The sequence below is a fragment of the Podarcis liolepis genome (genome assembly GCF_965112155.1).
Source record: "Podarcis liolepis genome assembly, chromosome: 13".
Lineage (NCBI taxonomy): Eukaryota > Metazoa > Chordata > Lepidosauria > Squamata > Lacertidae > Podarcis > Podarcis liolepis.
In genome coordinates this window covers 40,401,175-40,425,625 of record NC_139573.1, presented here as the reverse complement: position 1 = coordinate 40,425,625, position 24,451 = coordinate 40,401,175, and the positions used below count along the sequence as shown (strand labels likewise).

Genomic DNA, 24,451 nt, shown 5'->3' with positions numbered 1-24,451 from the left:
CCTCAGGGTGGGGTATTGTAGGTGGTGTGCAGCGGTACCTCGGATTACGAACACTTTGGGTTACAAACACTGCTAACCCAGAAGTACCTCGGGTTGCAAAATTTGCCCCAGGATGAGAACAGAAATCGCGCAGCAGCGGGAGGCCCCATTAGCGACTGGACCTAATGGTCAGGGGTCCCTTTACCTTTTTAACTAGCAGTCTAGGTCACTAGAGGCGGGGGATGAGGTTCAGGGTAGAAAATGTGATGGCATTTCTAAATAGGAAAAAGGGATTGCCTTGGCAAGGTAAAATGGTTAAGCAACACGGAAGATGGTTAATCAATGGATCCTGTTTCCCTTTTCCCAAAGCACAATGAGGTCTTCTTCTCTGGAGGTTTTCCAACAGAATCTAGACGATCATCCATGATGTTCTTGTTGTCTTGGCCTTCAATGGGTATATGCATTATATGGAACTCATAAAGACCCTTCTGGCTCCATGATTCTATAGCTACAGGTTCAGAACAACATCAAGTAGCCGAGTCTCTCTTTCACCTCCCAACCCAGGATGTTATTTTCTACCACCTGGGTCACCTTTTACTCTGTGACATCACTAGATTGGAACCTCTCCATGCAACAGTTGAGGTCAAAGTAGTGGGAGAGAACTTGGTGTGGAGGAGGGCTGCACATCCATCATCAGAGAGCCAATTCCACCAAACTCTCTTGGCCCTCCGATCCTTTTACTCGGCACCAAACCTAAGACCTTCTTCATGGTGCCAGGAGAAGATCAGAAGAACTTCGCCTTGCTCATGTTGACTATCCTGGCTGTGCTGCATCCTTTTCTTTCCATTCTGGCTGCCCAGTCGTTTCCAAGAGGTTTGCTAATCCCTGCAACTTCTTGACAAGTGGATTAGCAACAGAGGCATTTTGTGTAAGTATTTCTATATGCATCTATGAAGGAGCAGATTCACAGCCTGGGGATACTCCTGGATCCTTTGCTGTCACTCAAGGCCCAAGTGGCCTCTGTGGCCCAGAGTGCCTTCCATCAGCTTTGGCTGGTGGCCCAGCTACGCCCCTATCTGGACAGGGATAGACTAACTACTGTTGTCTATGCTCTGGTAACTTCAAGCTTAGATTACAGTGGTACCTCAGGTTAAGTACTTAATTCGTTCTGGAGGGCCGTACTTAACCTGAGGTACCACTGCACTGAGGTACCACTGAGGTACCACTGAACTGAGGTACCACTGAGGTACCACTTAATTCGTTCCGGAGGGCCGTTCTTAACCTGAAACTGTTCTTAACCTGAAGCACCACTTTAGCTAATGAGGCCTCCTGCTGCTGCCGCGCCACTGGAGCACGATTTCTGTTCTCATCCTGAAGCAAAGTTCTTAACCTGAAGCACTATTTCTGGGTTAGCGGAGTCTGTAACCTGAAGCGTATGTAACCTGAAGCATATGTAACCTGAGGTACCACTGCACTGTAATGCGTTATACGTGGGGCTGCCTCTGAAGACAGTTCAGAAACTTCAGCTAGTGCAGAATTCAGCAGCCAGGTTGCTCACTGGAACAAGGCGGTTTGAGCATATTACACCAATCCTGGTGCGACTGCACTTCCTAACAATTAGTTTCTGGGACCAATTCAAAGTGCTGGTTTTGACCTACAAAGCCTTAAACGGCTCAGGACCGCAATACCTCCAGGACCGCTTCTTTCCATATGAACCTTACCCGGACCCTGAGATCATCTTCTGAGGCCCTTCTTTGAGACCCTCCTCCTTGAGAGGTGCGGAGGGTGGCAACACAAGAACGGGGCCTTCTCTGCAGTGGCTCCCCTTCTGTGGAATGCTCTCCCCAGGGAGGTTCGCCTGGTGCCTTCATTATACACCTTTAGGCACCAGGCAAAAACGTTCTTTTTTAACCAGGCCTTTGGTTGATCTGATTGACATCCTATACCCTTTTAAAATGTGGCTCTTTGGGGGGGGGTGTTATTGGGTTGTTGTTTTTATTTTGATTTAAAATATTGCAATCTTTTCTGTGAACTGCCCTGAGATCTCCGGGTATAGTCTGATATAATAAATGAATGAATGAATGAATGAATGAATGAATGAATGAATGAATGAAATCTACTAGGGACGGCCATTCCGGCCAAAGGGCCGGCTGCTAATAAAAGCTAGATTATGGCTTCTGTTCTATCCCAGGGCAGCCCATCCTGTTTTGCCACCTGAGGTGAAATGGAAGACTTCCACCCACTGCCCAAGACTCTGTTACCAGGGTTGAGTGGTGGCGGTGGTGGCTTATGGGTTTGGGTAGCATCTTGTGGGAGATCTGTGAGATCTCGCAGGAACCTGGAAGCCTCTGCCACTTCCCCTTGCTTCTCTGAAGGCAGCGAGCATGGGGGGTTCTGCCACCTATAGATAAAGTAGGAAGTGATGGCAGTTTATGTTGAGCTGTCATAAGAGTGTTACGGAAAAGGAGCAATGCGGCCACGTTTCTGTCTATCTCTTTCCCCCCCCTGGGTCTTGCTGGGAATGCAGACAGGGAGGTCAACCGGGAGATCAAGCCGGGTGCCTGGAGAGTGGCCAGTTTCTCCTGAAGGCAGGCTTGAATCCTGACAAAGAGGCCCAGAAGATCTTGTTGAATGGTCTCTTTAAATTTGAAGGTTCATTATTGTTCCACAAGATGTGTATTTCTTTAAGGGCCAGAGCAAATAACATGACCTAGTTTTACAGCTGTGAATCAGTATAGCAGGTGCTGTTAAGTTATGTTAATTAAGCTGTTGGGTATAGTATATAAAGAGCAGCACCTAGCTCTCTCAGTCCCCTGGCGGACGGGTTGGTGTTTGGGTCATGCTTATTGATATATTGTAGAAGGAGTTTTTGTTTTTGTTATTAAAGGTAAAAGTAAAGGAACCCCTGATCATTAGGTCCAGTCATGGCTGACTCTGGGGTTGCGGCGCTCATCTCGCTTTATTGGCTGAGAGAGCCGGCGTACAGCTTCCGGGTCATGTGGCCAGCATGACTAAGCCACTTCTGGCAAACCAGAGCAGCGCACGGAAACGCCATTTACCTTCCCGCCGGAGCGGTACCTATTTATCTATTTGCACTTTGACGTGCTTTCGAACTGCTAGGTTGGCAGGAGCAGGGACCGAGCAATGGGAGCTCACCCCGTCGCGGGGATTCGAACCTCCAACCTTCTGATCGGCAAGTCCTGGGCTTTGTGGTTTAACCCACAGTACCACCTGCGTCCCCGCGTTTTTGTTATTAAAACCTAGCAAAAGGATATTTTTGTGTTCCTTGTAATGTGTGGTCTCCCCAGCATGCCTTCTGCAGTGCAACTGATCTGCAAATAGCCAATAGATCTTGCTAGGTTTTGCAGGGCAAAACCTTGCCAGAACCCAGAAGCTACTGCCACAATCTCTGCCCACTTCTCTGGTGGCAGCGGCATGCCTGAAAGGCACTCATGGGGCACCAACCCTTGGATTCCATTGCCTGAGGCAGTTACCTCAGTCCTCCTCATGGACCGACTGGTCCTGGTTCCATCACCAGAGACCCAGGGGCATCTTCACTTTTACGTTGTGCCTTACTTTTAAAATTGTTGTTATTTAGGAGTTATTGCACAACAACACTGATGTAGAAGGAGCTGCGCTTTCCACCCCAGAAGAATGGAGGCCCCGCTTAGCCCTGTGAGCAGGTGACTTCAGCCTCTTTAACATTGGTTTTCTTTTGCCTTTGATTGTATTTTTATCACGATTAACAATTTCAACAATGTTTTTATATAATAAACTGCGAAATTCTGCAGCATGTTTGGCAAGGCTTAAAAAAAAAGAATCCTAAGTATTCTTTCAGTTTGAATTGACATAGCTTATCCCTACTCCAAATTGTCCTTATTCCCCTCCCCCCACTACAACAGTAGCTGATGTTTATCAAAAGCTTATTCAATAGGGAACAGTACTCTTCACATGGTCAGAGGTACTCGGGTTTGTGTTATTAGTCCTTGCATGCTCCAGAGCTGATCTTTGCCTGGCGCTGAAAAATAGACCTCAGGCCTGCACCATGTTTCAAACTGACCCCATAATGGTACATAAAGCAATGGAAAGGCTTCTTAGGGGTGGAATATGTTGGCTAGAGCTGAAATGTAGTGTTAATTCAAAATGAGACTTTTTAAAATACATGAAATGTCCCTTTCGAAACCGTCAAATTACCCAACCGCACCACTGTAGGCAGCATCCAATGTACTACGTTCTCATATTTCAGATGATTGAAAGTCCCAATTGTTATGTACTGAAGTTTTCACCCTGGGCCAGCAGGGGGATACTGTAGATAGTTCAGGTCCATATATGCAAATAAGGGATTGAAAGTGACGTTCAGTGATTGGATAGTCACAGAAAATGGTTACTGTTGCGTTCTAGTGGAGCTCTATATAAGCAGGCTGGCTGAACCCTTCAGTTCAGTTCTGTTCTGGCCTGTGAATAAACAAGAGCTGTTTGAAGAATCGCTGTGTCGTCTGATATTTTCACCCACAACTTAACACCAATAATATCCCATGCTGAGATAGAGCAGAACTATTCTGCTGGTGGAATCTGTTCCCTAGTGAGGGGCGGCAAAACCAGAGGAATGGTACATACAGAATGTAATCCATGTCTGTGTCTGGAATCATTTCTTCCTTCCATTGCAGCAAATCCCAAGATCTAAACAAGCCAGCCGAGGAGAACAAATCCCAAGATCTAAACCAGCAAGCGGAGGACAACAAAACTCAAAATCTAAGTGAACACACCGAGGACAACAAATCCCAAGATATAATTGAGCATGGGGAAGATGACATCAAATCCCTGAATGACCGGAGCGAAGGTAGCAGCAAATCCCCAAACCCAAATGATCTGAGTGAAAACGACAGCAAGTCCCAAGACCCAAATGATCAGAGCGAAGGCAAACCCCAAGACCTCACTGAGCTGTCCGAAGACAGTAAATCTCAAGATCGGAAGGATCAGAGCGATGAGGAGCTCGTCACACCGTCTGGGACGTCGGAGCTGCGGTCCCAAGATGGGAAGGAGAATTCTCAGAATCGCAGCTCTCGATCCTGGGGAAAGACTGCGACAGATTTGAAGGATGATATTTCCAGCTCTCTTACTACGGAGCCGAGCACAGCTGCTCACCGCTCCTCGCGCGGCTTCGACAGGTAAGCGAAACAACCGCGCAGTAGAAAGTGAGCTACCTGGGCTTCCCTCCTTTACTTGCAGCTCCAAGTCGAGTCTTTCATGTTGGGTGAACTTTTCAAACGCCCTTTGGTCATAACAGCTACGTGGGGCTTGTCTTTTCAGTTTTGTGGCCTTAACCTTCGATTGCCAAACACTTTTAGTAGAAAGGAATTTCTATGGTGTAGTGGTTAAGAGCGGTGGACTTGTAATCTGGGGAACCAGGTTCGATTCCCCGCTCCTCCACATGCAGCTGCTGGGTGACCTTGGGCTAGTCACACTTCTCTGAAGTCTCTCAGTCCCACTCACCTCACAGAGTGTTTGTTGTGGGGGAGGAAGGGAAAGGAGAATGTTAGCCGCTTGGAGACTCCGTAGGGTAGTGATAAAGCGGGATATCAAATCCAAACTCTTCTGCTATGTCTTTCAAAGCCTCTGAGAATTGATTCTATCTAACCTCTAATGGATTACGCATCAATATTAGGGGGGTTGCGTTATGGTCGTGTTGCCCAGTTGTATCATAAGTTGTCATTCCTGAGGTCCTCCAATCCCACTATACCATAGCGATCACATCTGTGATGGGTCTCGATTTCCCTTTCCTTTTTAGCAAACTCAAAATCTTAAAGCAGGGAGCTTGGGACGAGCTGCAGAGTTCGCAGGACGAAGAGCTTCCTTTCTCCTTGTGGAAGACTGATGATGAATGGAGGGATCACATACCTAGCCAGCACTCTGCAGAATGCAAGCTTTCCTACCACACCCACTGCTGCTTCAGCGCAACTGAGTAAGTCGATACAGCAAGTTGGAGTGGAAGGCAGACTCTGGGTCTGAGGGCTTGTCCACACTTCCTTTTGTGCCGTGTTTCTAGGTACAAGCCTGGGGATTTCCAGATCCGTGTCCAAGCAGCCTGCCTGTCTTCCTTCCTTCCTTCCTTCCTTCCTCCCTTCCTCCCTTCCTCCCTTCCTCCCTTCCTCCCTTCTTCCCTCCCTTCCTTCCTTCCTTCCTTCCTTCCTTCCTCCCTGCCCCCTCTCTCTTTCCTCCTTTACCTACCTTCCTTCCTTCCTTCCTTCTTCCTCCCTCCCTCCCTCCCTCCCTTCCTTCCTTCCTTCCTTCCTTCCTTCCTCCCTGCCCCCCTCTCTCTTTCCTCCTTTACCTACCTTCCTTCCTTCCTTCCTTCCTTCCTTCCTTCCTTAGGGCAGGGACCAAGGTAGAGGGTCTTCTAGGTATCTCATCAGATATCAAGGAAAGAAACAACTATCTGACTTTCAGAAGACATCTGAAGGCAGCTCTGTCTAGGGAAGTTTTTAATGTCTGATGCTTTTTTATTATTATCATTAATTCTGTTGAGAGCCTCCCAGAGTGGCTGGGGAGGCCCAGCTAGATGGGTGGGGGATAAATGATAAATGATAAAATCCCTTCCTTCCTGTCCCAGCTCTTTCCCCGAGAAAACCTGCAATTTACCACTGAATTGGAACAAATGGCAGTGTCAGGACCTTGAGTCATAGACAGGGCACTCCCCCCCCTACCATAGCCCCAGTGGCGTAGCGTGGGGGGTGCAGGGGGGCCGGCCGCACCGGGCGCAACATCTGGGGGTTAGGGTTAGGGGGCGCAAATCCACAGGTTAGGGGGCGCAAATCCACGGGTTAGGGGGCGCAAATTACTTGCCTTGCCCCGGGTGCTGACAACCCACGCTACGCCACTGCATAGCCCATACACAATCTAGATCTAGAGCATGCGTACACACACACACACACACACACACACACACACACACACACATATATATATATATATATATATATATATATATATATATATATATATAATTTGCCCCTGAAAAGTGCTTCTCAAGAAACTGCTTCTCAAGAAACGGTTTTCACTGCCAAAACAAAAGCTTGTCATGGATTGATTCTGCCTTACCCTTCTGTTTGCCCATGTGAAAGCAGATGTAGGGGATCCTGGCAAGGGTGTGTGCGTATTGACACCTGCCCAGTGGGTTGGTGGGGGGTATATCAAGATGGCAAACCAGCCCTTCCTTCTTCATTCACCTGGAAGCATGTGCAGGGAGGAAAAGGAATGGGTAACCTAACCAAAGGGAGGGATTTCAAATGCTGGACCGAGAAATCCTGGATTGAGAGAAGCTGTATTTTTTGCACTGCAAATGGGTTAGCGTGCAGGCAGCTTCAGCCTTCAGCCTATGTGTTTCCAAAGTCCTGCCACTTTTAAAAACACTCCCAAAGTCCTCTAGTCCGTCTCTGAGGCCTGGGACACCTTCTGTCACACACGACACGGCCCTGGGAGCCAGTGTGGTGTAGTGGTTAAGAGCGGTGGACTCGTAATCTGGTGAACCGGGTTCACTTCCCCACTCCTCCACATGCAGCTGCTGGGTGACCTTGGGCTAGTCCCACTTCTATGAAGTCTCTCAGCCCCACTCACCACACAGAGTGTTTGTTGTGGGGGAGGAAGGGAAAGGAGAATGTTAGCCACTTTGAGACTCCTTCGGGATAAAGCGGGATATCAAATCCAAACTACTACTACTACTACTACTCTTCTTCTTCTTCTTCTTCTTCTTCTTCTTCTTCTTCTTCTTCTTCTTCTTCTTCTTCTTCTTCACTGAGCTTGGTTATATGCTTGGTTGGAATCCTGAGCTGTGTCAGCCCTGAGGCAAGCCCTCTGTGGCCTTTGAAAGAAAGAGAAATCCAGGGGGGCAGCCTAAAGGCAAACCCCACCTCCATGGTTTATTTCCCAGTACGTTTCCAAGCACAATTCAAAGTGTTGGTGCTGACCTTGAAAGCCCTAAACGGCCTCGGTCCAGTATATCTGAGGGAGTGTCTCCAAACCCATCATTCTGCCCGGACACTGAGGTCCAGCTCTGAGGGCCTTCTGGCGGTTCCCTCACTGTGAGAAGCCAAGTTACAGGGAACCAGGCAGAGGGCCTTCTCGGTAGTGGCACCCGCCTTGTGGAACGCCCTTCCACCAGATGTCAAAGAGAACAACAACTACCAGACTTTTAGAAGACATCTGAAGTCAGCCCTGTTTAGGGAAGCTTTTAATGTTTGATGTATTACGGTATTTTAATATTTTGTTGGAAGCCGCCCAGAGTGGCTGGGGAAGCCCAGCCAGATGGGCGGGGTATAAATTATTATTATTATTATTATTATTATTATTATTATTATTATTATTTCCCTCCTTCCACATTTCCTGTTTCTCACAGGCAGATGATCAGGCACAGCCCCGTGAACCCTACAAAAGGACCGTGTTACCAAAGCTTCTTTCTGAAAAAGCGGCGTGCAAAGTTCAAAAGATGTAAGGTGTGTGGCGTTCAGGTTTGGAGTCCCACTCTGTTCTGGTCTCTCCCCCAACTGGGTTGCACTGGTGGTGGTGGTGAAGGTGAAGGTGACATGCCAGCATGATGTTGTGCCAGCACATCATCTACGTTACTCCAGCCCTGCCTCTACATCCCCACAGATTTCTCCCGGGTGAAAAGTGGGATGGAGTTGAATTTCCTTCACTGACCTAAGGGACTGAGGAGGTCAGCAGCTGAAGCTTTCAGGCCTGCCGGTCTTTAAAGCTAAGTCCATATTGCTGTTCCCCTGTGCCAGGTCTCCTCCTCAGCCGAGAGGATGCAAAAGGCTGGCAGGAAGGAGGTGAAAGAAAGCAAGATTTTCATCAAAACTCAGCCGCCAAGGACCACTTCACCCAGTTTAAGGTATCTGGGCAGGTTGGAATATGCACTGCACAGGGTTGGACCAAATTACCCTTGCGGTCCCTTCCAATTCTATCATTCTATCTGACGCAATATGACAGACAGGCATTTAGCAAATTAATTAACCAGTGGCTTTGTCAGCTGCTATTAGCTGTGAAGGAATTTCCACATTCAGAATAAGTATTGAGTAGCAGTACCAGGGTGGATTTCATTTAAATTAGGATTTAAATCACTAGTCAGTAAGACTTGATCTGAATCACTAGTCAGTAAGACTTGATTTAAATCTTTTTTTCTTTTTTTTTACAGAAAGATTCATTCTTGCTGGTATAATCTTAATATTTACAACCAGATGAAGGTTTCATTTTTGGAATAATAAATTTTCAGATTAGTTTTTTTCCACAGTTATATCAAAAATTACTTATTTGGTTATACTATTAGACATACATAGATAATTATGAAATTATTGTGAGGTTTAATAAGTTAACTGTTTATATCTGGACAACTTTTCTGCTGTACTTTATCGGAAGGAGAAAAATAATCATTTCCTTAATAACAATTAAACAATTTATTTAACTAAAGCAATAGCATTATAGCATATGGATCCATGTTTGTTAACTGATGTGGTTAAACAATTTTTTTAATTAAAAAAAACTTAGACTGAGTTTTAGCACACATTTAAAAACTTAAATCCTTATTTCCGGATGAATAGCCTTTGGACTATACTGTAACTTAAATAGAAAACTATATTTAGAAAGATTTTTCCTCCAAAAGCATTTTATTTTAAAAATCCAATTTAAATTTTAAAAATCTGATATATATATTTTTTAAAATCATTAATTTTTATCCGCCCTGATCAGTATGAATGTCAAATTCTTCTGGGATACAATGCATAAGGGATAGCTGAAAAATCATGCTCGGCTTGTGGGCATCTAGCTCATAATCACTGTTGGAAACAGGACTCAGTGCAAAGCAAAAAAGACTGACCTTTTTGGCTTAAAGCAAAAAAGACTGACCTTTTTGGCTCAAAGCAACAGAGCTTGAATTCTGGCATTTCTAAGAGTGAGTCCCAGAGACATCTGACTTCAGGCCAGTCTGCATATTATGGGCACTGCAGAACATTGCTTTTCCATTTTAACTTCCCCTCTCTCTTCAGGATTCTCTCCAGGCCATGTCCTTCCTAACCGAAATCCCCCTACCAGGCCTACTTCAATGCCTCCCTCTTGCACCCAGTGTTTTTGCCTAGGTGGAATGTATTTACTGAACTCTCAAAGTGCCTCTTGGGGCGTGTTCACATTACCGCCTTAGATCACAGTGAAGTTGCTATTTTCTCCAGTGCATTTCGCAGTGCTTATGTCTCAACTGTTCCCATCAACGCGGCTTAAGTAGTGTCAGATTTAGTTCTGTTTGGGTACACACCAACGGGCACTGATTGGGCAGGGGATGCCTTAAAAAAGGTGTTCACACCTTGACTGGAGATGAATTAGGAGTGGCTTAAGGATTCCTTTATTAAAAAATAATTTTTATTAGTTTTCAATTACAATAATCCAATGAAAGCCTCATTATAAAAACGCCAAAATATAATACTATTAATAATGCTAATCATTCAAAACCCAAATTATACCATAAAGTTGACTCCCCGCCTGCTAGAATTGATGGTTTGATGATTTACTATGTTTCATAGCAGGGGTTGTGAACACAGCCTTAGTGACCTGGGTAGAAACTAGACTATTGTAGAACGTACGAAAGAATGTACTTTCATATGTGGTGGACCTGTAAAAGGGTAAAAGAGTATTGGGAAATAATTCACAATGAATTGAAAAAACCAGAGTCCCTTTTCTTTGGGATAATTCAGACGGAAATTCCCAGGTGTCAAAAAGGTTATTTATGTATGCCACTACTGCGGCCCATGTTTTGTTAGCTCAAAAATGGAAAACTAGCGAGCTCCCAACCTAAGAAGAATGGCAACTGAAACTGACAGGATATGCACAGCTTGCGGACCTAACGTATAGAATAAGAGAACAAGAAGAACATATGTTTAAAGAAGATTGGAAAATGTTTATTGAATATATGGGGGGGGGATTGTGTACACTTGAAAACGGTGGCAGCATTAAGATAAATTCAGCAGTGTGTTTAGGTTTTGATGGATGTAATAATGGAATACTGAATGGTTTAGTTTATGTAAAATATGCAGGGATTTATGCAAAATGAACCACGGAAAGAGAAGAAGGGAAGTCACTGATATTTTAAGGTTGTTTAAATGAATATTGTAAAATGTAAAACAGAAAATTTAATAAAAATTATTTTTAAAAGGGGGGGGGGGGAAGAAACTAGGCTACTGTACAAAGGTAAAAATTGCCTCTAGTCTCCCCCATTATGGGGATGTTCATTAGAAGGCAGCCCTGAAGAAAATGTAGTTCTGTGTGGTCTGAAAAAGGTTCCCCATCGTTACAGCAGGGTGACCAATTTGGCAGTGGTGGGACTCACTTTGTCAGCTTCCAAAGTTTGAGCCAATTTTCTGCTTTCTCAGTAGGATGGTAGGTAAAGGTGCATATTTTATTTTGTCACAGTTGCAGTTTTATTTCTTCGTTCTCTGTTGCGATGCCCGATCGAAACAGCAAAGATTGACTTGACGTCGTGCAGATTGCTGGAAATAAATTGCTGGGGATTGTTTAATCCTGCACCTTGCATAACGTGAAGCGTCGGCCATGGCATCATTTTGACACCAGGCGCAAGGATCTCCATGCCAGAACTACTGCTTCTAGGGAGGCAGCAGACACTGGCATGGAAAGATTCTGCAGCAGCAGCTGAATGGAATACAGTGGTACCTCAGGTTAAGTACATAATTCGTTCCGGAGGTCCATACTTAACCTGAAACTGTTCTTAACCTGAAGCACCACTTTAGCTAATGGGGCCTCCTGCTGCTGCTACGCTGACGGAGCACGATTTCTGTTCTCATCCTGAAGCAAAGTTCTTAACCTGAAGCACTATTTCTGGGTTAGCGGAGTCTGTAACCTGAAGCGTATGTAACCTGAAGTGTATGTAACCTGAGGTGCCACTGTATTCCATTACTGGCCAGCTAGTTGAGGCCTCTGTCATCGATAAATCTGAGTTCATCACTGTAAAAGGGAGGGAGGGAGAGACCCAAATTGTTGTAATGATGAGCTGCATGCATGTCTCTTGGCAGGAGGAGCAAAGTTTTGTACAATCTCTACACGACCTTCTGTGATGAGGGAGAGCTGTTTGACACATGCCTTGCTCCCGGAGCAAGAGGTAATGCATGAATTGGAGGAGTTGTGTTGTGCCTCTCTTGATGACAATCAGTATGCAGATGACACCCAGCTCTACCTCTCCTTTAAATCAGAACCAGTGAAGGCGGTGAAGGTCCTGTGTGAGTGCCTGGAGGCGGTTGGAGGATGGATGGTGGCTAACAGATTGAGGTTGAATCCTGACAAGACAGAAGTACTGTTTTGGGGGGACAGGGGACGGGCGGGTGTGGGGGATTCCCTGGTCCTGAATTGGGTAACTGTGCCCCTGAAGGACCAGGTGCGCAGCCTGGGAGTCATTTTGGACTCACAGCTGTCCTTGGAGGCGCAGGTTAATTCTGTGTCCAGGGCAGCTGTCTACCAGCTCCACCTGGTACGCAGGCTAAGACCTTACCTGCCCGCGGACTGTCTCGCCAGAGTGGTGCATGCTCTAGTTATCTCCCGCTTGGACTACTGCAATGTGCTCTACGTGGGGCTACCTTTGAAGGTGACCCGGAAACTGCAATTAATCCAGAATGCGGCAGCTAGACTGGTGACTGGGAGTGGCTGCCGGGACCACATAACACCGGTTCTGAGAGATCTGCATTGGCTCCCAGTACATTTCCGAGCACAATTCAAATTGTTGGTGCTGACCTTTAAAGCCCTAAACGGCCTCAGTCCTGTATACCTGAAGGAGCGTCTCCACCCCCATCGTTCAGCCCAGACACTGAGATCCAGCGCCGAGGGCCTTCTGGAGGTTCCCTCACTGTGAGAAGTGAGGTTACAGGGAACCAGACAGAGGGCCATCTCAGTAGTGGCGCCCACCCTGTGGAACACCCTCCCTTCAAATGTGAAGGAAATAAGCAGCTATCCTATCTTTAAAAGACATCTGAAGGCAGCCCTGTTCAGGGAAGTTTTAAATATTTAACGCTGTACTGTTTTTAACACTTGATTGGGAGCCGCCCAGAGTTGCTGGGGAAACTCAGCCAGATGGGCGGGGTGTAAATAATAAATTATTATATTATTATTAATGTCAGCAAAAAAAAATCTGGGCAAGGGGCACTTGAACTTCTTTTGCCTATGGCTTTGTAAATGTGGGTTGTCGCCGCTGCGCATGCGCATTCCCCTTTCACTGATGTTGTTGCCAAAAAGGCCAAATTCCAGAGAGCGCTATAGAACCAAAAAAATGGCATCCAGAATTTGAAGACATTCTGGATCCGGCAAGAGGGTGCGGGGACAGGACAGCGGTGAAGGGAAAAACCAGATCCACAGTGTTATTATTTTTTCCAGGTCTCTCCAGGGCCTGCTCCATTTTTGGTGCCATCAAGAAGGGGAAGATTAACATCAGCAACCTCCTCCTTAGTTTGCACACGCTGGGAATCCTGTTGACCAAATCTGAGATGTACCAAGCTCTCAAGTTCATTCCAATGGATGGTGCGTGCTCTCACTCCCAGGCCTGTGGGTTGTCGGCAACAGTAATTTTGCATTCCTTGGAAACAAATGGGGAGGTGGGTGTTTGGAATTTGTGGGATATGTATTGCTACTGGATTGGGCGTTGGGCTGAATGACCTCTTAGGGGCTGGGCCTTCCAACTTGGGGATTCTTGACTAGAAGATTTCTCCAAATGGGTGTAAGTTGCCTGAGGGACATGGGTGGCTCTGTGGTCTAAACCACAGAGCCCTAGGGCTTGCTGATCAGAAGGTTGGCGGTTCGAATCCCCACAACGGGGTGAGCTCCCGTTGCTCGGTCCCTGCTCCTGCCAACCTAGCAGTTCAAAAGCACGTCAAAGTGCAAGTAGATAAATAGGTACCACTCCAGCGGGAAGGTAAACAGCATTTCTGTGCGCTGCTCTGGTTTGCCAGAAGCAGCTTAGTCATGCTGGCCACATGACCCGGAAGCTGTATGCCGGCTCCCTTGGTCAGTAAAGCTAGATGAGCGCAGCAACCCCAGAGTCGTCCGTGACTGGCCCTAATGGCCAGGGGTCCCTTTACCTTTATGTTGCCTGAAGTGTGGTTGGTCAGAACTTGTTAGTAGCCTTGGCAAAGTGGCCCAGGACCACTCCTTTGTTAGGGATGCTTCTCAATACCTTTGCTATTGGATAAAGAAATTGCCAAAGGCTGTTCTGGCAGGGAAGTATGGGAGCCATTTTGGAGATGGGCATGTGTCTTTCTTCCCCTCCCCTTTCCTCTTCCTTTGGCTGGGAATAATGTCATTAAGTGGTGTGTGTAGACTGGGCAGAGACAAACAGAGAGCTGGGATGGTTCTGGAAGCATCTTACAGTGCTAGTTGACTGTCCTGTAGGAGCAGTGAACTTTGAGACATCTGACAGAGCATTCAATGCTGTTCCTCCACTTCTGATCAACCTGTATATTTGTAAGTGAACACAAATTCTAAACAGCCTCGGCCCAGTATACCTGAAGGAGGGTCTCCACCCCCATCACTCAGCCTGGACACTGAGGTCCAGCGCCGAGGGCCTTCTCACAGTTCTCTCCCTGTGAGAAGTGAGGTTACAGGGAACCAAGTAGAGGGCCTTCTCTGTAGTGGCGCCCGCTCTGTGGAATGCCCTCCCTTTCAGATGTCAAGGAAATAAACAGTTACCTGACTTTTAGAAGACATCTGAAGGCAGCCCTGTTTAGGGAAGTTTTTAATGTTTGATGTTTTATTCTGTTTTTAATCCGTTGGGAGCTGCTCAGAGTGGCTGTAGAAACCTAGCCAGATGGGTGGGGTATAAATAAATTATTATTATTATTATTATTATTATTATTATTATTATTACAACACTCTTGTAAGCCTCCAGTGATTTTCCAAAGGAAACCAAATCTGCGTATATGCACTGCACCCCTGAAACCTTTTACTGCTCCGAGAATGTGCACAACAATTTGAAAACAACTAAACCAAACACAATTTACAGCTTCTCACAAACAAAATCAAAATAGATTTTTTTAATCCAGATTTTTCAGCTTCATGTTTTAGCTTTATTAGAAATACTAAATAATGATTGCACAACCATCAAAATATATTTTGTAGCATCCAAAACATTTTTCTTCAACCTGTTCCACTCACTTCTGAGCATCAGCGCAAATATCTGTGCACTGACAGCTGAATCTTCCCTACCGGGGGGGGGGGAATAATCCCTGAATCTAGAATTTGATATTTAAAATTTCCTTGATGACTTCGTGAGAAATGGATCAAAAAAATTCATGTGATTTTAGAAGCTAAATGGCAACATCTGGAGGCACATGACTGAGGTTCAGTTGCGGAGCACATTTTGTACTGCGTACTCCACATCTCTTACCAATTTATCTTGCCTCTTCTTCTCAAAATAGTGCATGGGAATTTGGATTTTGCTGACTTCCTGGACATTTTGAAGACCACCCCATCCTTCACAGAAAGAGAGGGTACGTGGAGGGGAAATTGTGGGAATGTTGAGGAAAGTAGGAGAGGATATATTGATTAACTAGGGCCCTGCGGGACTTGACATCTTCCCGCAGGGCCTGCAAGACAGAGCTGTTCCACCAGGCACAGTCTGACCCCCTCCTTTGGCAATCCTCACAGAACTCTAGCCCAATGGTTGCCATTAATTTGATTCTGAATTGATTTTAGAATGAATTGATTTTAGGATATATTTCAATTAATTGATTGTGATTTTATGTAAACTGTGTTACTTTTACTGTTGTTAGCCGCTCTGAGCCTGGCTTTGGCTGGGGAGGGCGGGATATAAATAAAATTTTATTGTTATCATTATTATTAATTATTATCCCTCCTCACTCACGCTAGTGAGCAAGCAGCAGAGCACATTCCCTTGCACATTGCGGCAAGCAAGTTGATGGATTCGTTAGAATCATTTAAGTTAAGCAATGCAGTGATGATACATCCCACAGAAATGGAGCAAAATATGGCTGTGTTTCCCATTTTCTGACCTAGGCTGAGTACACACTCTACCTTTAAGCTCATCCTTTTCCTCAAAGAATTCTGGTGACTTCTGCACTATTAAGGATTGCTGGGAATTGTAGCACCAGGCTTAGCCACACCTGCCTTTTGCCCTGTTTTTTGCAGACACAAGTTCACGGTTATGAGTGTCAACATCGCATCAGCTCGGCCAGTCAGTGTCCTTAACTTCACTGACACTGGTATGGTAAAATATGGCAGATAGGGCCCAAGCGCGAAATTTCCTAAACTACTCCTTGGCAGGGAGAACTAGGGCAAATATAGTTTCCCTTGCAACACTCTGCTTGCCCGAATAATCCCCCCACTGGAATATATTGGAATTAAGTGGTTATTTTGTGCACACTAATAGATTTCTTCTTCCTTCTCTTCCCCTCACTTTCTACAGCTCTCAAGAATGCTCTGTTCATTTTCAAAAACATTAGGAAAGACATGGTGGCCATTGATGACTTAGAGACCATTTTGGCTTGCCTGGGGGTCACTCTGAGCCCCAAGGTTATACAACATGCAGTGGGATCCATCCGAGTTACCTGTAAGTATCCACCAATTTCAGTGTGTGCTGAAGTAGGAGGGGGGTGGGTTGCGTGAATGCACTGAATGTTTCACTGGTGGGCTGCAAATTTCAGCCAGGCCTCTGTAGTCCTTGAGCTCAGCAAACGTTCTCCTGATCCAGGGTCAGAAAAGAACTTTGGAGGTTCATTGGTGTTAATTTACAAGACCTCAAATTCTCTTCCAGCTCAGATTCATGCCCAGTCCAGAGAGGAACACCTGGCTTTCCTGGCCTCCCCTCTTGAAAGTAACAGAGTTACATCCCTCCGTATTATTTAGCACTCAGCCAAAATTTCCATCTGGAATATTTTTCTTCTGCAACTGGGAAGTGAGACGGAGAGGGCAAAAGAAAGAGAGCGAGGAAGGGGGGGGGAATAAAATCAGAAGATTTTAGGGTTTAGAGAAAATAGAAAAATCTTGCAGTTTAGCATAAAAATATACGAAGGTCTACTATCCCCTCCCATAGGAGCCTGCTTGCATCTTTAGATCATCTACAGAGGGCCTCTTGTTGATTCCAAATCCACATTTGCTTGGAATAAGGAAGAGACCTTTTTTACCATTATTGCACTCAAACTTTGAAACTCCCTGCCTGGGGAAGCTTGTTTTCCCTCCCCCCTCCCCTTATTGGCCTGCCACAGCATTAAAAGTATGGTTTCTTAAGTATGCTGAGAGTTGATAAAGGTAAAGGGACCCCTGACCATTAAGTCGAGTCATGGACGACTCTGGGGTTGCGGCACTCATTTCGCTTTACTGACCGAGGGAGCCGGTGTTTGTTCCGCTGACATGTGACCAGCATGACTAAGCCGCTTCTGGTGAACCAGAGCAGCGCACGGAAACGCCGTTTACCTTCCCGCCGGAACGGTACCTATTTATCTACTTGCACTTTGACATGCTTTTGAACTGCTAGGTGGGCAGGAGCAGGGACCGAGCAACGGGAGCTCACCCCGTTGCGGGATTTGAACTGCCGACCTTCCAATCGGCAAGCCCTAGGCTCAGTGATTTAGACCACAGTGCCACCCATGTCCCCTAGTCCCTTCGCAGAGCTACCATTCCCAAAGTTTTCTGGGAAGAGGGTTGACTCTGGAATTCACAGCTCTGTGATGGAAATAGGTGCCTCCTATTTCCAGCTCTCAGAACCCTTTACAAACAACACTTCCCAGAATTCTTTAGGGGAACCTATGGCTGCTTTAAGTGCAATGGTACTGCCTTTACTATGTAGTGCAGATGGACCCAGAATCTGACACCCAACCCTGCAAATTACAGATAGCCAAAGGTTAACAAATTCCCAATTGCAAATCAGTTGCATCAACACCAGCTGCTGAAGAACTCTCCTCAGCCTGCTGGTCTGGAAGATCAACAGGACTGGACAACACTGGTGGACCTCACTGGGAAAAGTGGAACTGTGGCTGAGGGAGGCCTTCTCCACATTGCCCCAACCTTGAAAACAGGAGCCTTTAAGCATTGGAGTTTAAATGGGGAGAGGCATTCCTTTGAATATGCAGGACACATTTCCTTTCATTCTGTTACAGGGGACGGGAAAATAAACATCTCAGAATTTTTGTCACGTGTGAGAGGACCACCAGTTTGCCATAAAGGACTAGGTAAGTGATCATTGCCCATAAACTGGACTGGAGTCTATCTAAAGGAATTTTGCAAGGCTCCTCTTTGAAGCTGAATAGGCACAGCGATTGAAACAAGTGTTTTCCTAGGACTTTCACAGTGTTCAAAGTACTTCAGAAACATTTGTTTCTTGTGGAAAAATCTGTGGCCATCCATATGTTTCCGGAACACAACTCCCGCCATTTTTGAACATCGGTCCTGCTGGCTGGGGCTGATGGGAACTGGAGTCGAACAACATTTGGAGACGCAAAGGTTCTACATCCTTACAGCGACATTGTACAACTGGTTGGAATTACTAACCTGACATAGCAGAATAGGATGGGGGGGGGAGAGGACTTGAGGGGGAAAGAAAGTAACATACTTGGCTTAGTATGTGTAAAAGATTTACCCACTTTTAGAGGGTCATGAAATTCTACTCAATATTGAGCCAGAGCAGAACTCCAACATATAGTTAGCAGAGTAAAAACCTAAAACAAAAATTGACCAGAGGCAATTATATTTCATCCAGCAGAGCTTTACTGCTACTGAAGGCAAATGAGCAGAATGGTCACAAATCCAATATATTCAGGATTGGCATTGTCCATAAGAAATCCAGTTGCAGTAGTCTTAACTTAAACTTACAATAACTTCTGTATGAGTCTATACCCGAACAGTATGTACAGAATATCACACCAGAAGGGAAAGAGATAGAAAAAGAGAATGAAATCCTGGCTCCTTCTGGCCTTACTTTTATAGTCAGCATGACCTTGAAAGAGCTAAGAGAACCAGTTTAAACCAGCCGTACTCGGCTTCTCTGAAGGAATAACCCAAATATCATGAACCTTCTGCTTGTTTCTTTCACGCAGAGAAGCTTCCAGAACCCTCTTGAATTAATTAGAATAGGAAAGATCTCTACATATCAGAGCAATACTTTCTGCACTAAGAAATGCAAACTGACATAGAGAGGCATACCTTCCTTTGTTTTCTGTACAAGTCACTGATCTGGACTTTTACCTCCTAAAAGGAGGTAACCCTAGAGCAGTGACTTCTGGAAAAATGCAGTGAGTAAGTTCCGTTAACAGAAGATCATTCTCCTGTGTCTGCATGGAGAGTAAATGGCCTTGGCTCTGTATACTTGAAGGAGCGTCTCCATCCCCACCGTTCAGCACAGACACTGAGGTCCAGATCCAAGGGCCTTCTGGTGGTTCCTTCACTGCGGGAAGTGAAGCTACAGGAAACCAGGCAAGAGGGTCTTCTCAGTGGTGGCACCCACCCTGTGGAATGCCCTCCCGTCAGATGTCAAGGAGATGAGAAACTAGATAACCTTTAGAAGACATCTGAAGGAATCCCTGTACAGTGGTACCTCGGGTTAAGTACTTAATTCGTTCCGGAGGTCCGTTCTTAACCTGAAACTGTTCTTAACCTGAAGTACCACTTTAGCTAATGGGGCCTCCTGCTGCTGCCGCACTGCCAGAGCACGATTTCTGTTCTCATCCTGAAGCAAAGTTCTTAACCCGAGGTAATATTTCTGGGTTAGCGGAGTCTGTAATCTGAAGCGTATTTAACCTGAAGCATATGTAACCCGAGGTACCACTGTATAGGAAAGTGTTTCAATGTTTACTGTTTCATTATGTTTTTATATATGTTGGAAGATGTCCAGAGTGGCTGGGGCACATTAATAAATTGTCATTATCATTATCATCATCCTCATTATTAGCCCAGTCCTGCCAGAGCACTAGATCTTAATGAGCTGCAGCAGGCAGCCTTCTCTGTGCATACATATTTTCAGTTCATAGGAGACTGGTCATTTTAATTTTATTTACTTCTCACTGAACTCTTAAGAGCTCTCTCACGGCACACTGATGCGCCCCTGCCTGCACACAGTTTAGAAGTTGTTGTGCAAAATATTTTTGTTTCAGAAGTACAGTGGTACCTTGGGTTAGAGACGCTTCAGGTTACATACGCTTCAGGTTACAGACTCCGCTAACCCAGAAATAGTACCTCGGGTTAAGAACTTTGCTTCAGGATGAGAACAGAAATCGCGCAGCGGCGGCACAGCAGCAGCAGGAGACCCCATTAGCTAAAGTAGTACCTCAGGTTAAGAACGGACCTCCGGAACGAATTAAGTTCTTAACCAGAGGTACCACTGTATATAAGTGTTATTCTGTAGAGGCCTTGTTTCAGCTGAAGCTGCAGAATCTGATAGGGTCTCTTTGCTTCTCTCTGCTACATCTGTAGATGAAAGCTCTACTTGGGGGTCTTCCCGGGGCTTTTCTAGTAATACGGATGATTCAGAGACCCAATGGAGAATGCTGCCTGCTCACCAGCCTCTCTTCTATAATCCCGATTATGACACCGCTATTGCCCAGCTACGGAAAAGGAAAACCAAATCCCAGAAGCCTGCTGAGGCTGAGCAGACCAAACCCAGTACTGCAATTCCTGAAAGCCGTGTGGAAGAGAAGACCATTGAGTGGCCAAAAGTCCGACGAAGCTTTGGCTATACAAGTCAGGACACTCTGTTTCCTCTATCCTCCACCTTATCCTTGAAAGAAGATGCCAGGATTTCCGCCCAGAAGGCAAGAAAGATGTCGTCGAGCGCAAGCCAAGAAGAGGACGTTCCTTTCTCAGTGATCAACTATGACGCAATCCAGAAGCAGAAGAAGAAGAAGAAGCGGCTGTCCTTCAACACGGATCTTCCAAGGAGGTATGACTTTGAAGAGACCTTCCTGACATCGGATTCCGAAAGTGAAGGCAAACCATCAGAAGCAGTATCCGACCAGCAAGGTGGGTTCTGAAATGTTGTCCATCCAATGCAATACATGCTTGAACTTGCACATTTTGAATCAAATGAACTGGAGGGGTGGTTGTCATTCACAAGGTGGGATTTGTCTTCTAATGAATACAGTGGACACTCGGCTTGCGAACGTGATCCGTGCGGGATGCATGTTCACAACCTGCAGCGGGGCATCTGCGCAAGCGCAGGTTGCGATTTAGCACTTCTGCGCATGTGCTACCGCCGAAACCCGGAAGCAACTCGTTCCAGTACTTCCGTGTTTTGGCAGGTGCGTAACCCAAAAAAACGCAACCTGAAGCGGCTGTAACCCAAGGTATGACTGTAATAGGGAGCCAGGGTCAAGGACTGCACTTTTTTTTAGCCTGATTGCTGCTAAGCCCCTATTCTGCATGGCTTCTAGGGAAGCCAGATGCTTCCACACTATAAATTTAGTGCCGTGCTTCATTCACTCACTTTTATACAGGGTTCTGCATGAAGATTTCATTCAACCATTGTTATCCTGTATTTCCACTGTGGTTCTGTTCTTTTCTCTGACTGTGCGGCCCTTCCATCTTTTCAAAGCATTTGGGTGGTGCATCAGTAAAAGAGAACCAATCACATCTCAGCGCACATTTCTATGTACACAGTGGCGGAGCTTCATGCTCTGGCACCGAGGGGCGGAGAGCAGGCGGGGACGGGGCTGCCGCACATCCTGGGGGTGTGGCGCGCCTTCCACAGGGGCATGGTACGCATCCTGGGGGTGTGGAACACCCCACCGGGATCGCGTTGCCGGGGGCAGTGTGCTCCCCCCATACTCCTCTTCCTCTGCCACTGTATGTACACATCCCATTACGTTCTTTCCAACCACTCAGCGTGACATGGCTGCTGTTTGTGGAGCCAACAGAAGCTCAGCAAAGTTTCATTTTAACCTTTAGTGACGGTGCAATTTTTAAAGCCCATTTTTGCTTTCTTAATCAATCTTTTAATTATTATTAAAGTGCTTTTTTCATTAAAAAAAACCCTAATAATATTAATATAAAGTTTTATAGGTATAGGAAAACCAAACAACCCTATTTCTGATCACTGCTGAAATGGCAGTAACTGGAATGGTTTAAAAAATAAAAATATTCATGTTATGGCATTATTGTGCTTATAGCATCATGGGTGCTTCCTGACAGGGGATTGATCTGCAAGCGGACCACTGAGATATTGCATATGGGGTTTATATGTCTCTTGTGTTTTACCCAGGAAGGGTAAATCCAGATTAAATTGGGGACAGGGATATGTTATGGCATTTTGATGCCGATGGCATTATGTAGATCAGAGTTTTCCAAGCTGTGTGTTGCAACATGTTAGTGTGTCGGTTGCAATGTGTAGGTGTGTCTCACAAATGCTCCCTGTACTCCTCCCAGAACTGGAAAGAGAGCGGGCAGCTCTTTATGGTTTGCTAGTAGAACTGAATTATTGTGCCACGAAATGATGCACGTCTAAAAAATGTGTCGCCAGCGTGAAAAGTGTGGAAAGCTCTGATGTAGATGCTGCAAACAGCCACGGTGGTGGCAGCAACAATTTGCAAACCCGAGAAGCATTCATCCTACCAAACCTGCCCCCAGATATCTGGAACCACACTCTTTAATATCATAATGCAAAACAACAACAACAGCCCCATGATTGTGTTGTGGTGTTGCTGCATGATGTTGTTGTGGTGACGCGGGTGGTGCTGTGGTCTAAATCACTGAGCCTCCTGGGCTTGCCAATCGGAAGGTTGGCAGTTCGAATCCCTATGATGGAGTGAGCTACCATTGCTGTGTCCCAGCTCCTGCCAACCTAGCAGTTCAAAAGCACACCAGTGCAAGTAGATAAATAGGTACCGCTGTGGCAGAAAGGTAAATGGCATTTTTGTGTGCTCTGGTTTCTGTCAAGGTGTCCCGTTGCGCCATAAGTGGTTTAGTCATGCTGGCCACATGACCCGGAGAGCTGTCTGTGGGCAAACGCCGGCTCCCTTGGCCTGAAAGCAAGATGAGCGTCGCAACCCCATATTCGCCTTTGACTGGACTTAACCATCCAGGGGTCCTTTAACCTTTACTTCCCAGAACACTGAGCAAATTCTAGGGGCCAGACTCCCAGGTTTACTTTCCTTTGGACAAGAGACCACTGGAGACCAATGTCTTTGTAGTTTTCCTTTATTTTCAAATATATAAGTAGAGCATAGTAGAAGCAAATAAACACTCCTAAAGCTGGCAGAAAATCAGCCAAGCTTGCTTCGGATTCCACAGGCAGTGCATCTCAGACTGCATCACTTACAGCCAATCAGAGTTCCTCCCCCTTTCTCCCTTTGCCCTTCTCTTTCTCCTTCTTTGCTGACTTCAAAACAATCAGACTGTTCCTCTGCCTCCTCACACTAGCCCAAAATCTCAAAATCTGTTAGGTGCAGGTCACCACCATTTACACATGTTCAATATGTGCGTGACCACGCATACATGCATCATGCCGAACCCAGAGGTGACCTGAAAAAGTCACAAAAATGTCGCAAAAAAGGGGGCAGAATGGGGCAGGGGCATAACAGGGTGTTTGCAAGCTTTTACAATGGTGTTTCAAATATGTGTGATTTCATATACGTGTGGTGCATGGGAACGTAACCCCTGCATAAATGGGGGGGGCAGTTTTGCCTGTATTACATGCCAATAACTGAAGATAGAATTGTAGAGCTGGAAGGGACACTGAGGGTCATCTAGTCCAACCCCCTGCAATGTAGGAATATGCTGCTGTCCCATACAGGAAATCAAACCTGCAACCTTGGTGGTATCAGAACCACGCTCTAACCAATGGAGCTATCCAGATACAGTGGTGCCCCGCAAGACGAATGCCTCGCAAGACGGAAAACTCGCTAGACAAAAGAGTTTTCCGTTTTGGAGGTGCTTCACAAAACGAATTTCCTATGGGCTTGCTTCGCAAGACGACAATGTCTTGCGAGTTCCTGCTGGCTTTTTTCCCTCCCCCCCCCTTTTTCTAAGCCGCTAAGCTGCTTATCAGCTGATCCGATCAGCAGATAAGCCGCTAATAGCGCTAATCCGCTAATCCGTCAATGGGCTTGCTTCGCAAGACGAAAAAACCGCTAGACGAAGAGAATCACAAAACGGATTCTTTTCGTCTTGCGAGGCACCACTGTATTCCCATCAATTCGAGGCCCATTTAACTTTCTTTTCTTAATCCCCACCCACTGAGGAAATGGAAGCCAGCCATTTCCTCTCCCCCTTCCCTTCTATTATCAAGTGATCAACTTAATATGTCATTACCATCCAGAGTCAGTAATGTTATGTGTGGGCAGAGGAATAAGCTGTGTTAAAGATGAGGAAATGCGGAGCAAAAAAAGGTTATGCCTCTTCACTTCAGAAAACAAGCAACGACATGGCGGGGGCTTCGCAAAACATTTGATCACCTGGGCAGCCAAAATAACCTTACAGTGGCGTTTCCCTGACA

At 45.9% G+C, this 24,451-nt stretch overlaps 1 protein-coding gene across 5 annotated transcripts in view; it reads left to right on the top strand.

The window, feature by feature from the left end:
* The first annotated feature begins 621 nt into the window (after positions 1-621).
* Positions 622-24,451, top strand: part of LOC310690462 (uncharacterized protein) — a 123,773-nt gene continuing 99,943 nt past the window's right edge. For 3 of the 5 annotated variants that reach the window (XM_083469373.1, XM_083469372.1, XM_083469371.1), the window contains exons 1-12: positions 622-907; positions 3,578-3,662; positions 4,647-5,147; positions 5,768-5,941; positions 8,372-8,468; positions 8,760-8,866; positions 12,048-12,133; positions 13,396-13,539; positions 15,432-15,503; positions 16,439-16,582; positions 18,129-18,200; positions 20,437-20,982. In XM_083469373.1, the coding sequence (XP_083325499.1) occupies positions 3,634-3,662; positions 4,647-5,147; positions 5,768-5,941; positions 8,372-8,468; positions 8,760-8,866; positions 12,048-12,133; positions 13,396-13,539; positions 15,432-15,503; positions 16,439-16,582; positions 18,129-18,200; positions 20,437-20,982 (1,972 nt within the window). In that variant the 5' untranslated portion in view covers positions 622-907; positions 3,578-3,633. Of the gene's footprint in view, positions 908-3,577; positions 3,663-4,646; positions 5,148-5,767; positions 5,942-8,371; positions 8,469-8,759; positions 8,867-12,047; positions 12,134-13,395; positions 13,614-15,431; positions 15,504-16,438; positions 16,583-18,128; positions 18,201-20,436; positions 20,983-24,451 lie in introns of those variants that run through there. The other 2 variants (XM_083469374.1, XM_083469375.1) reach the window with 2 other exon arrangements.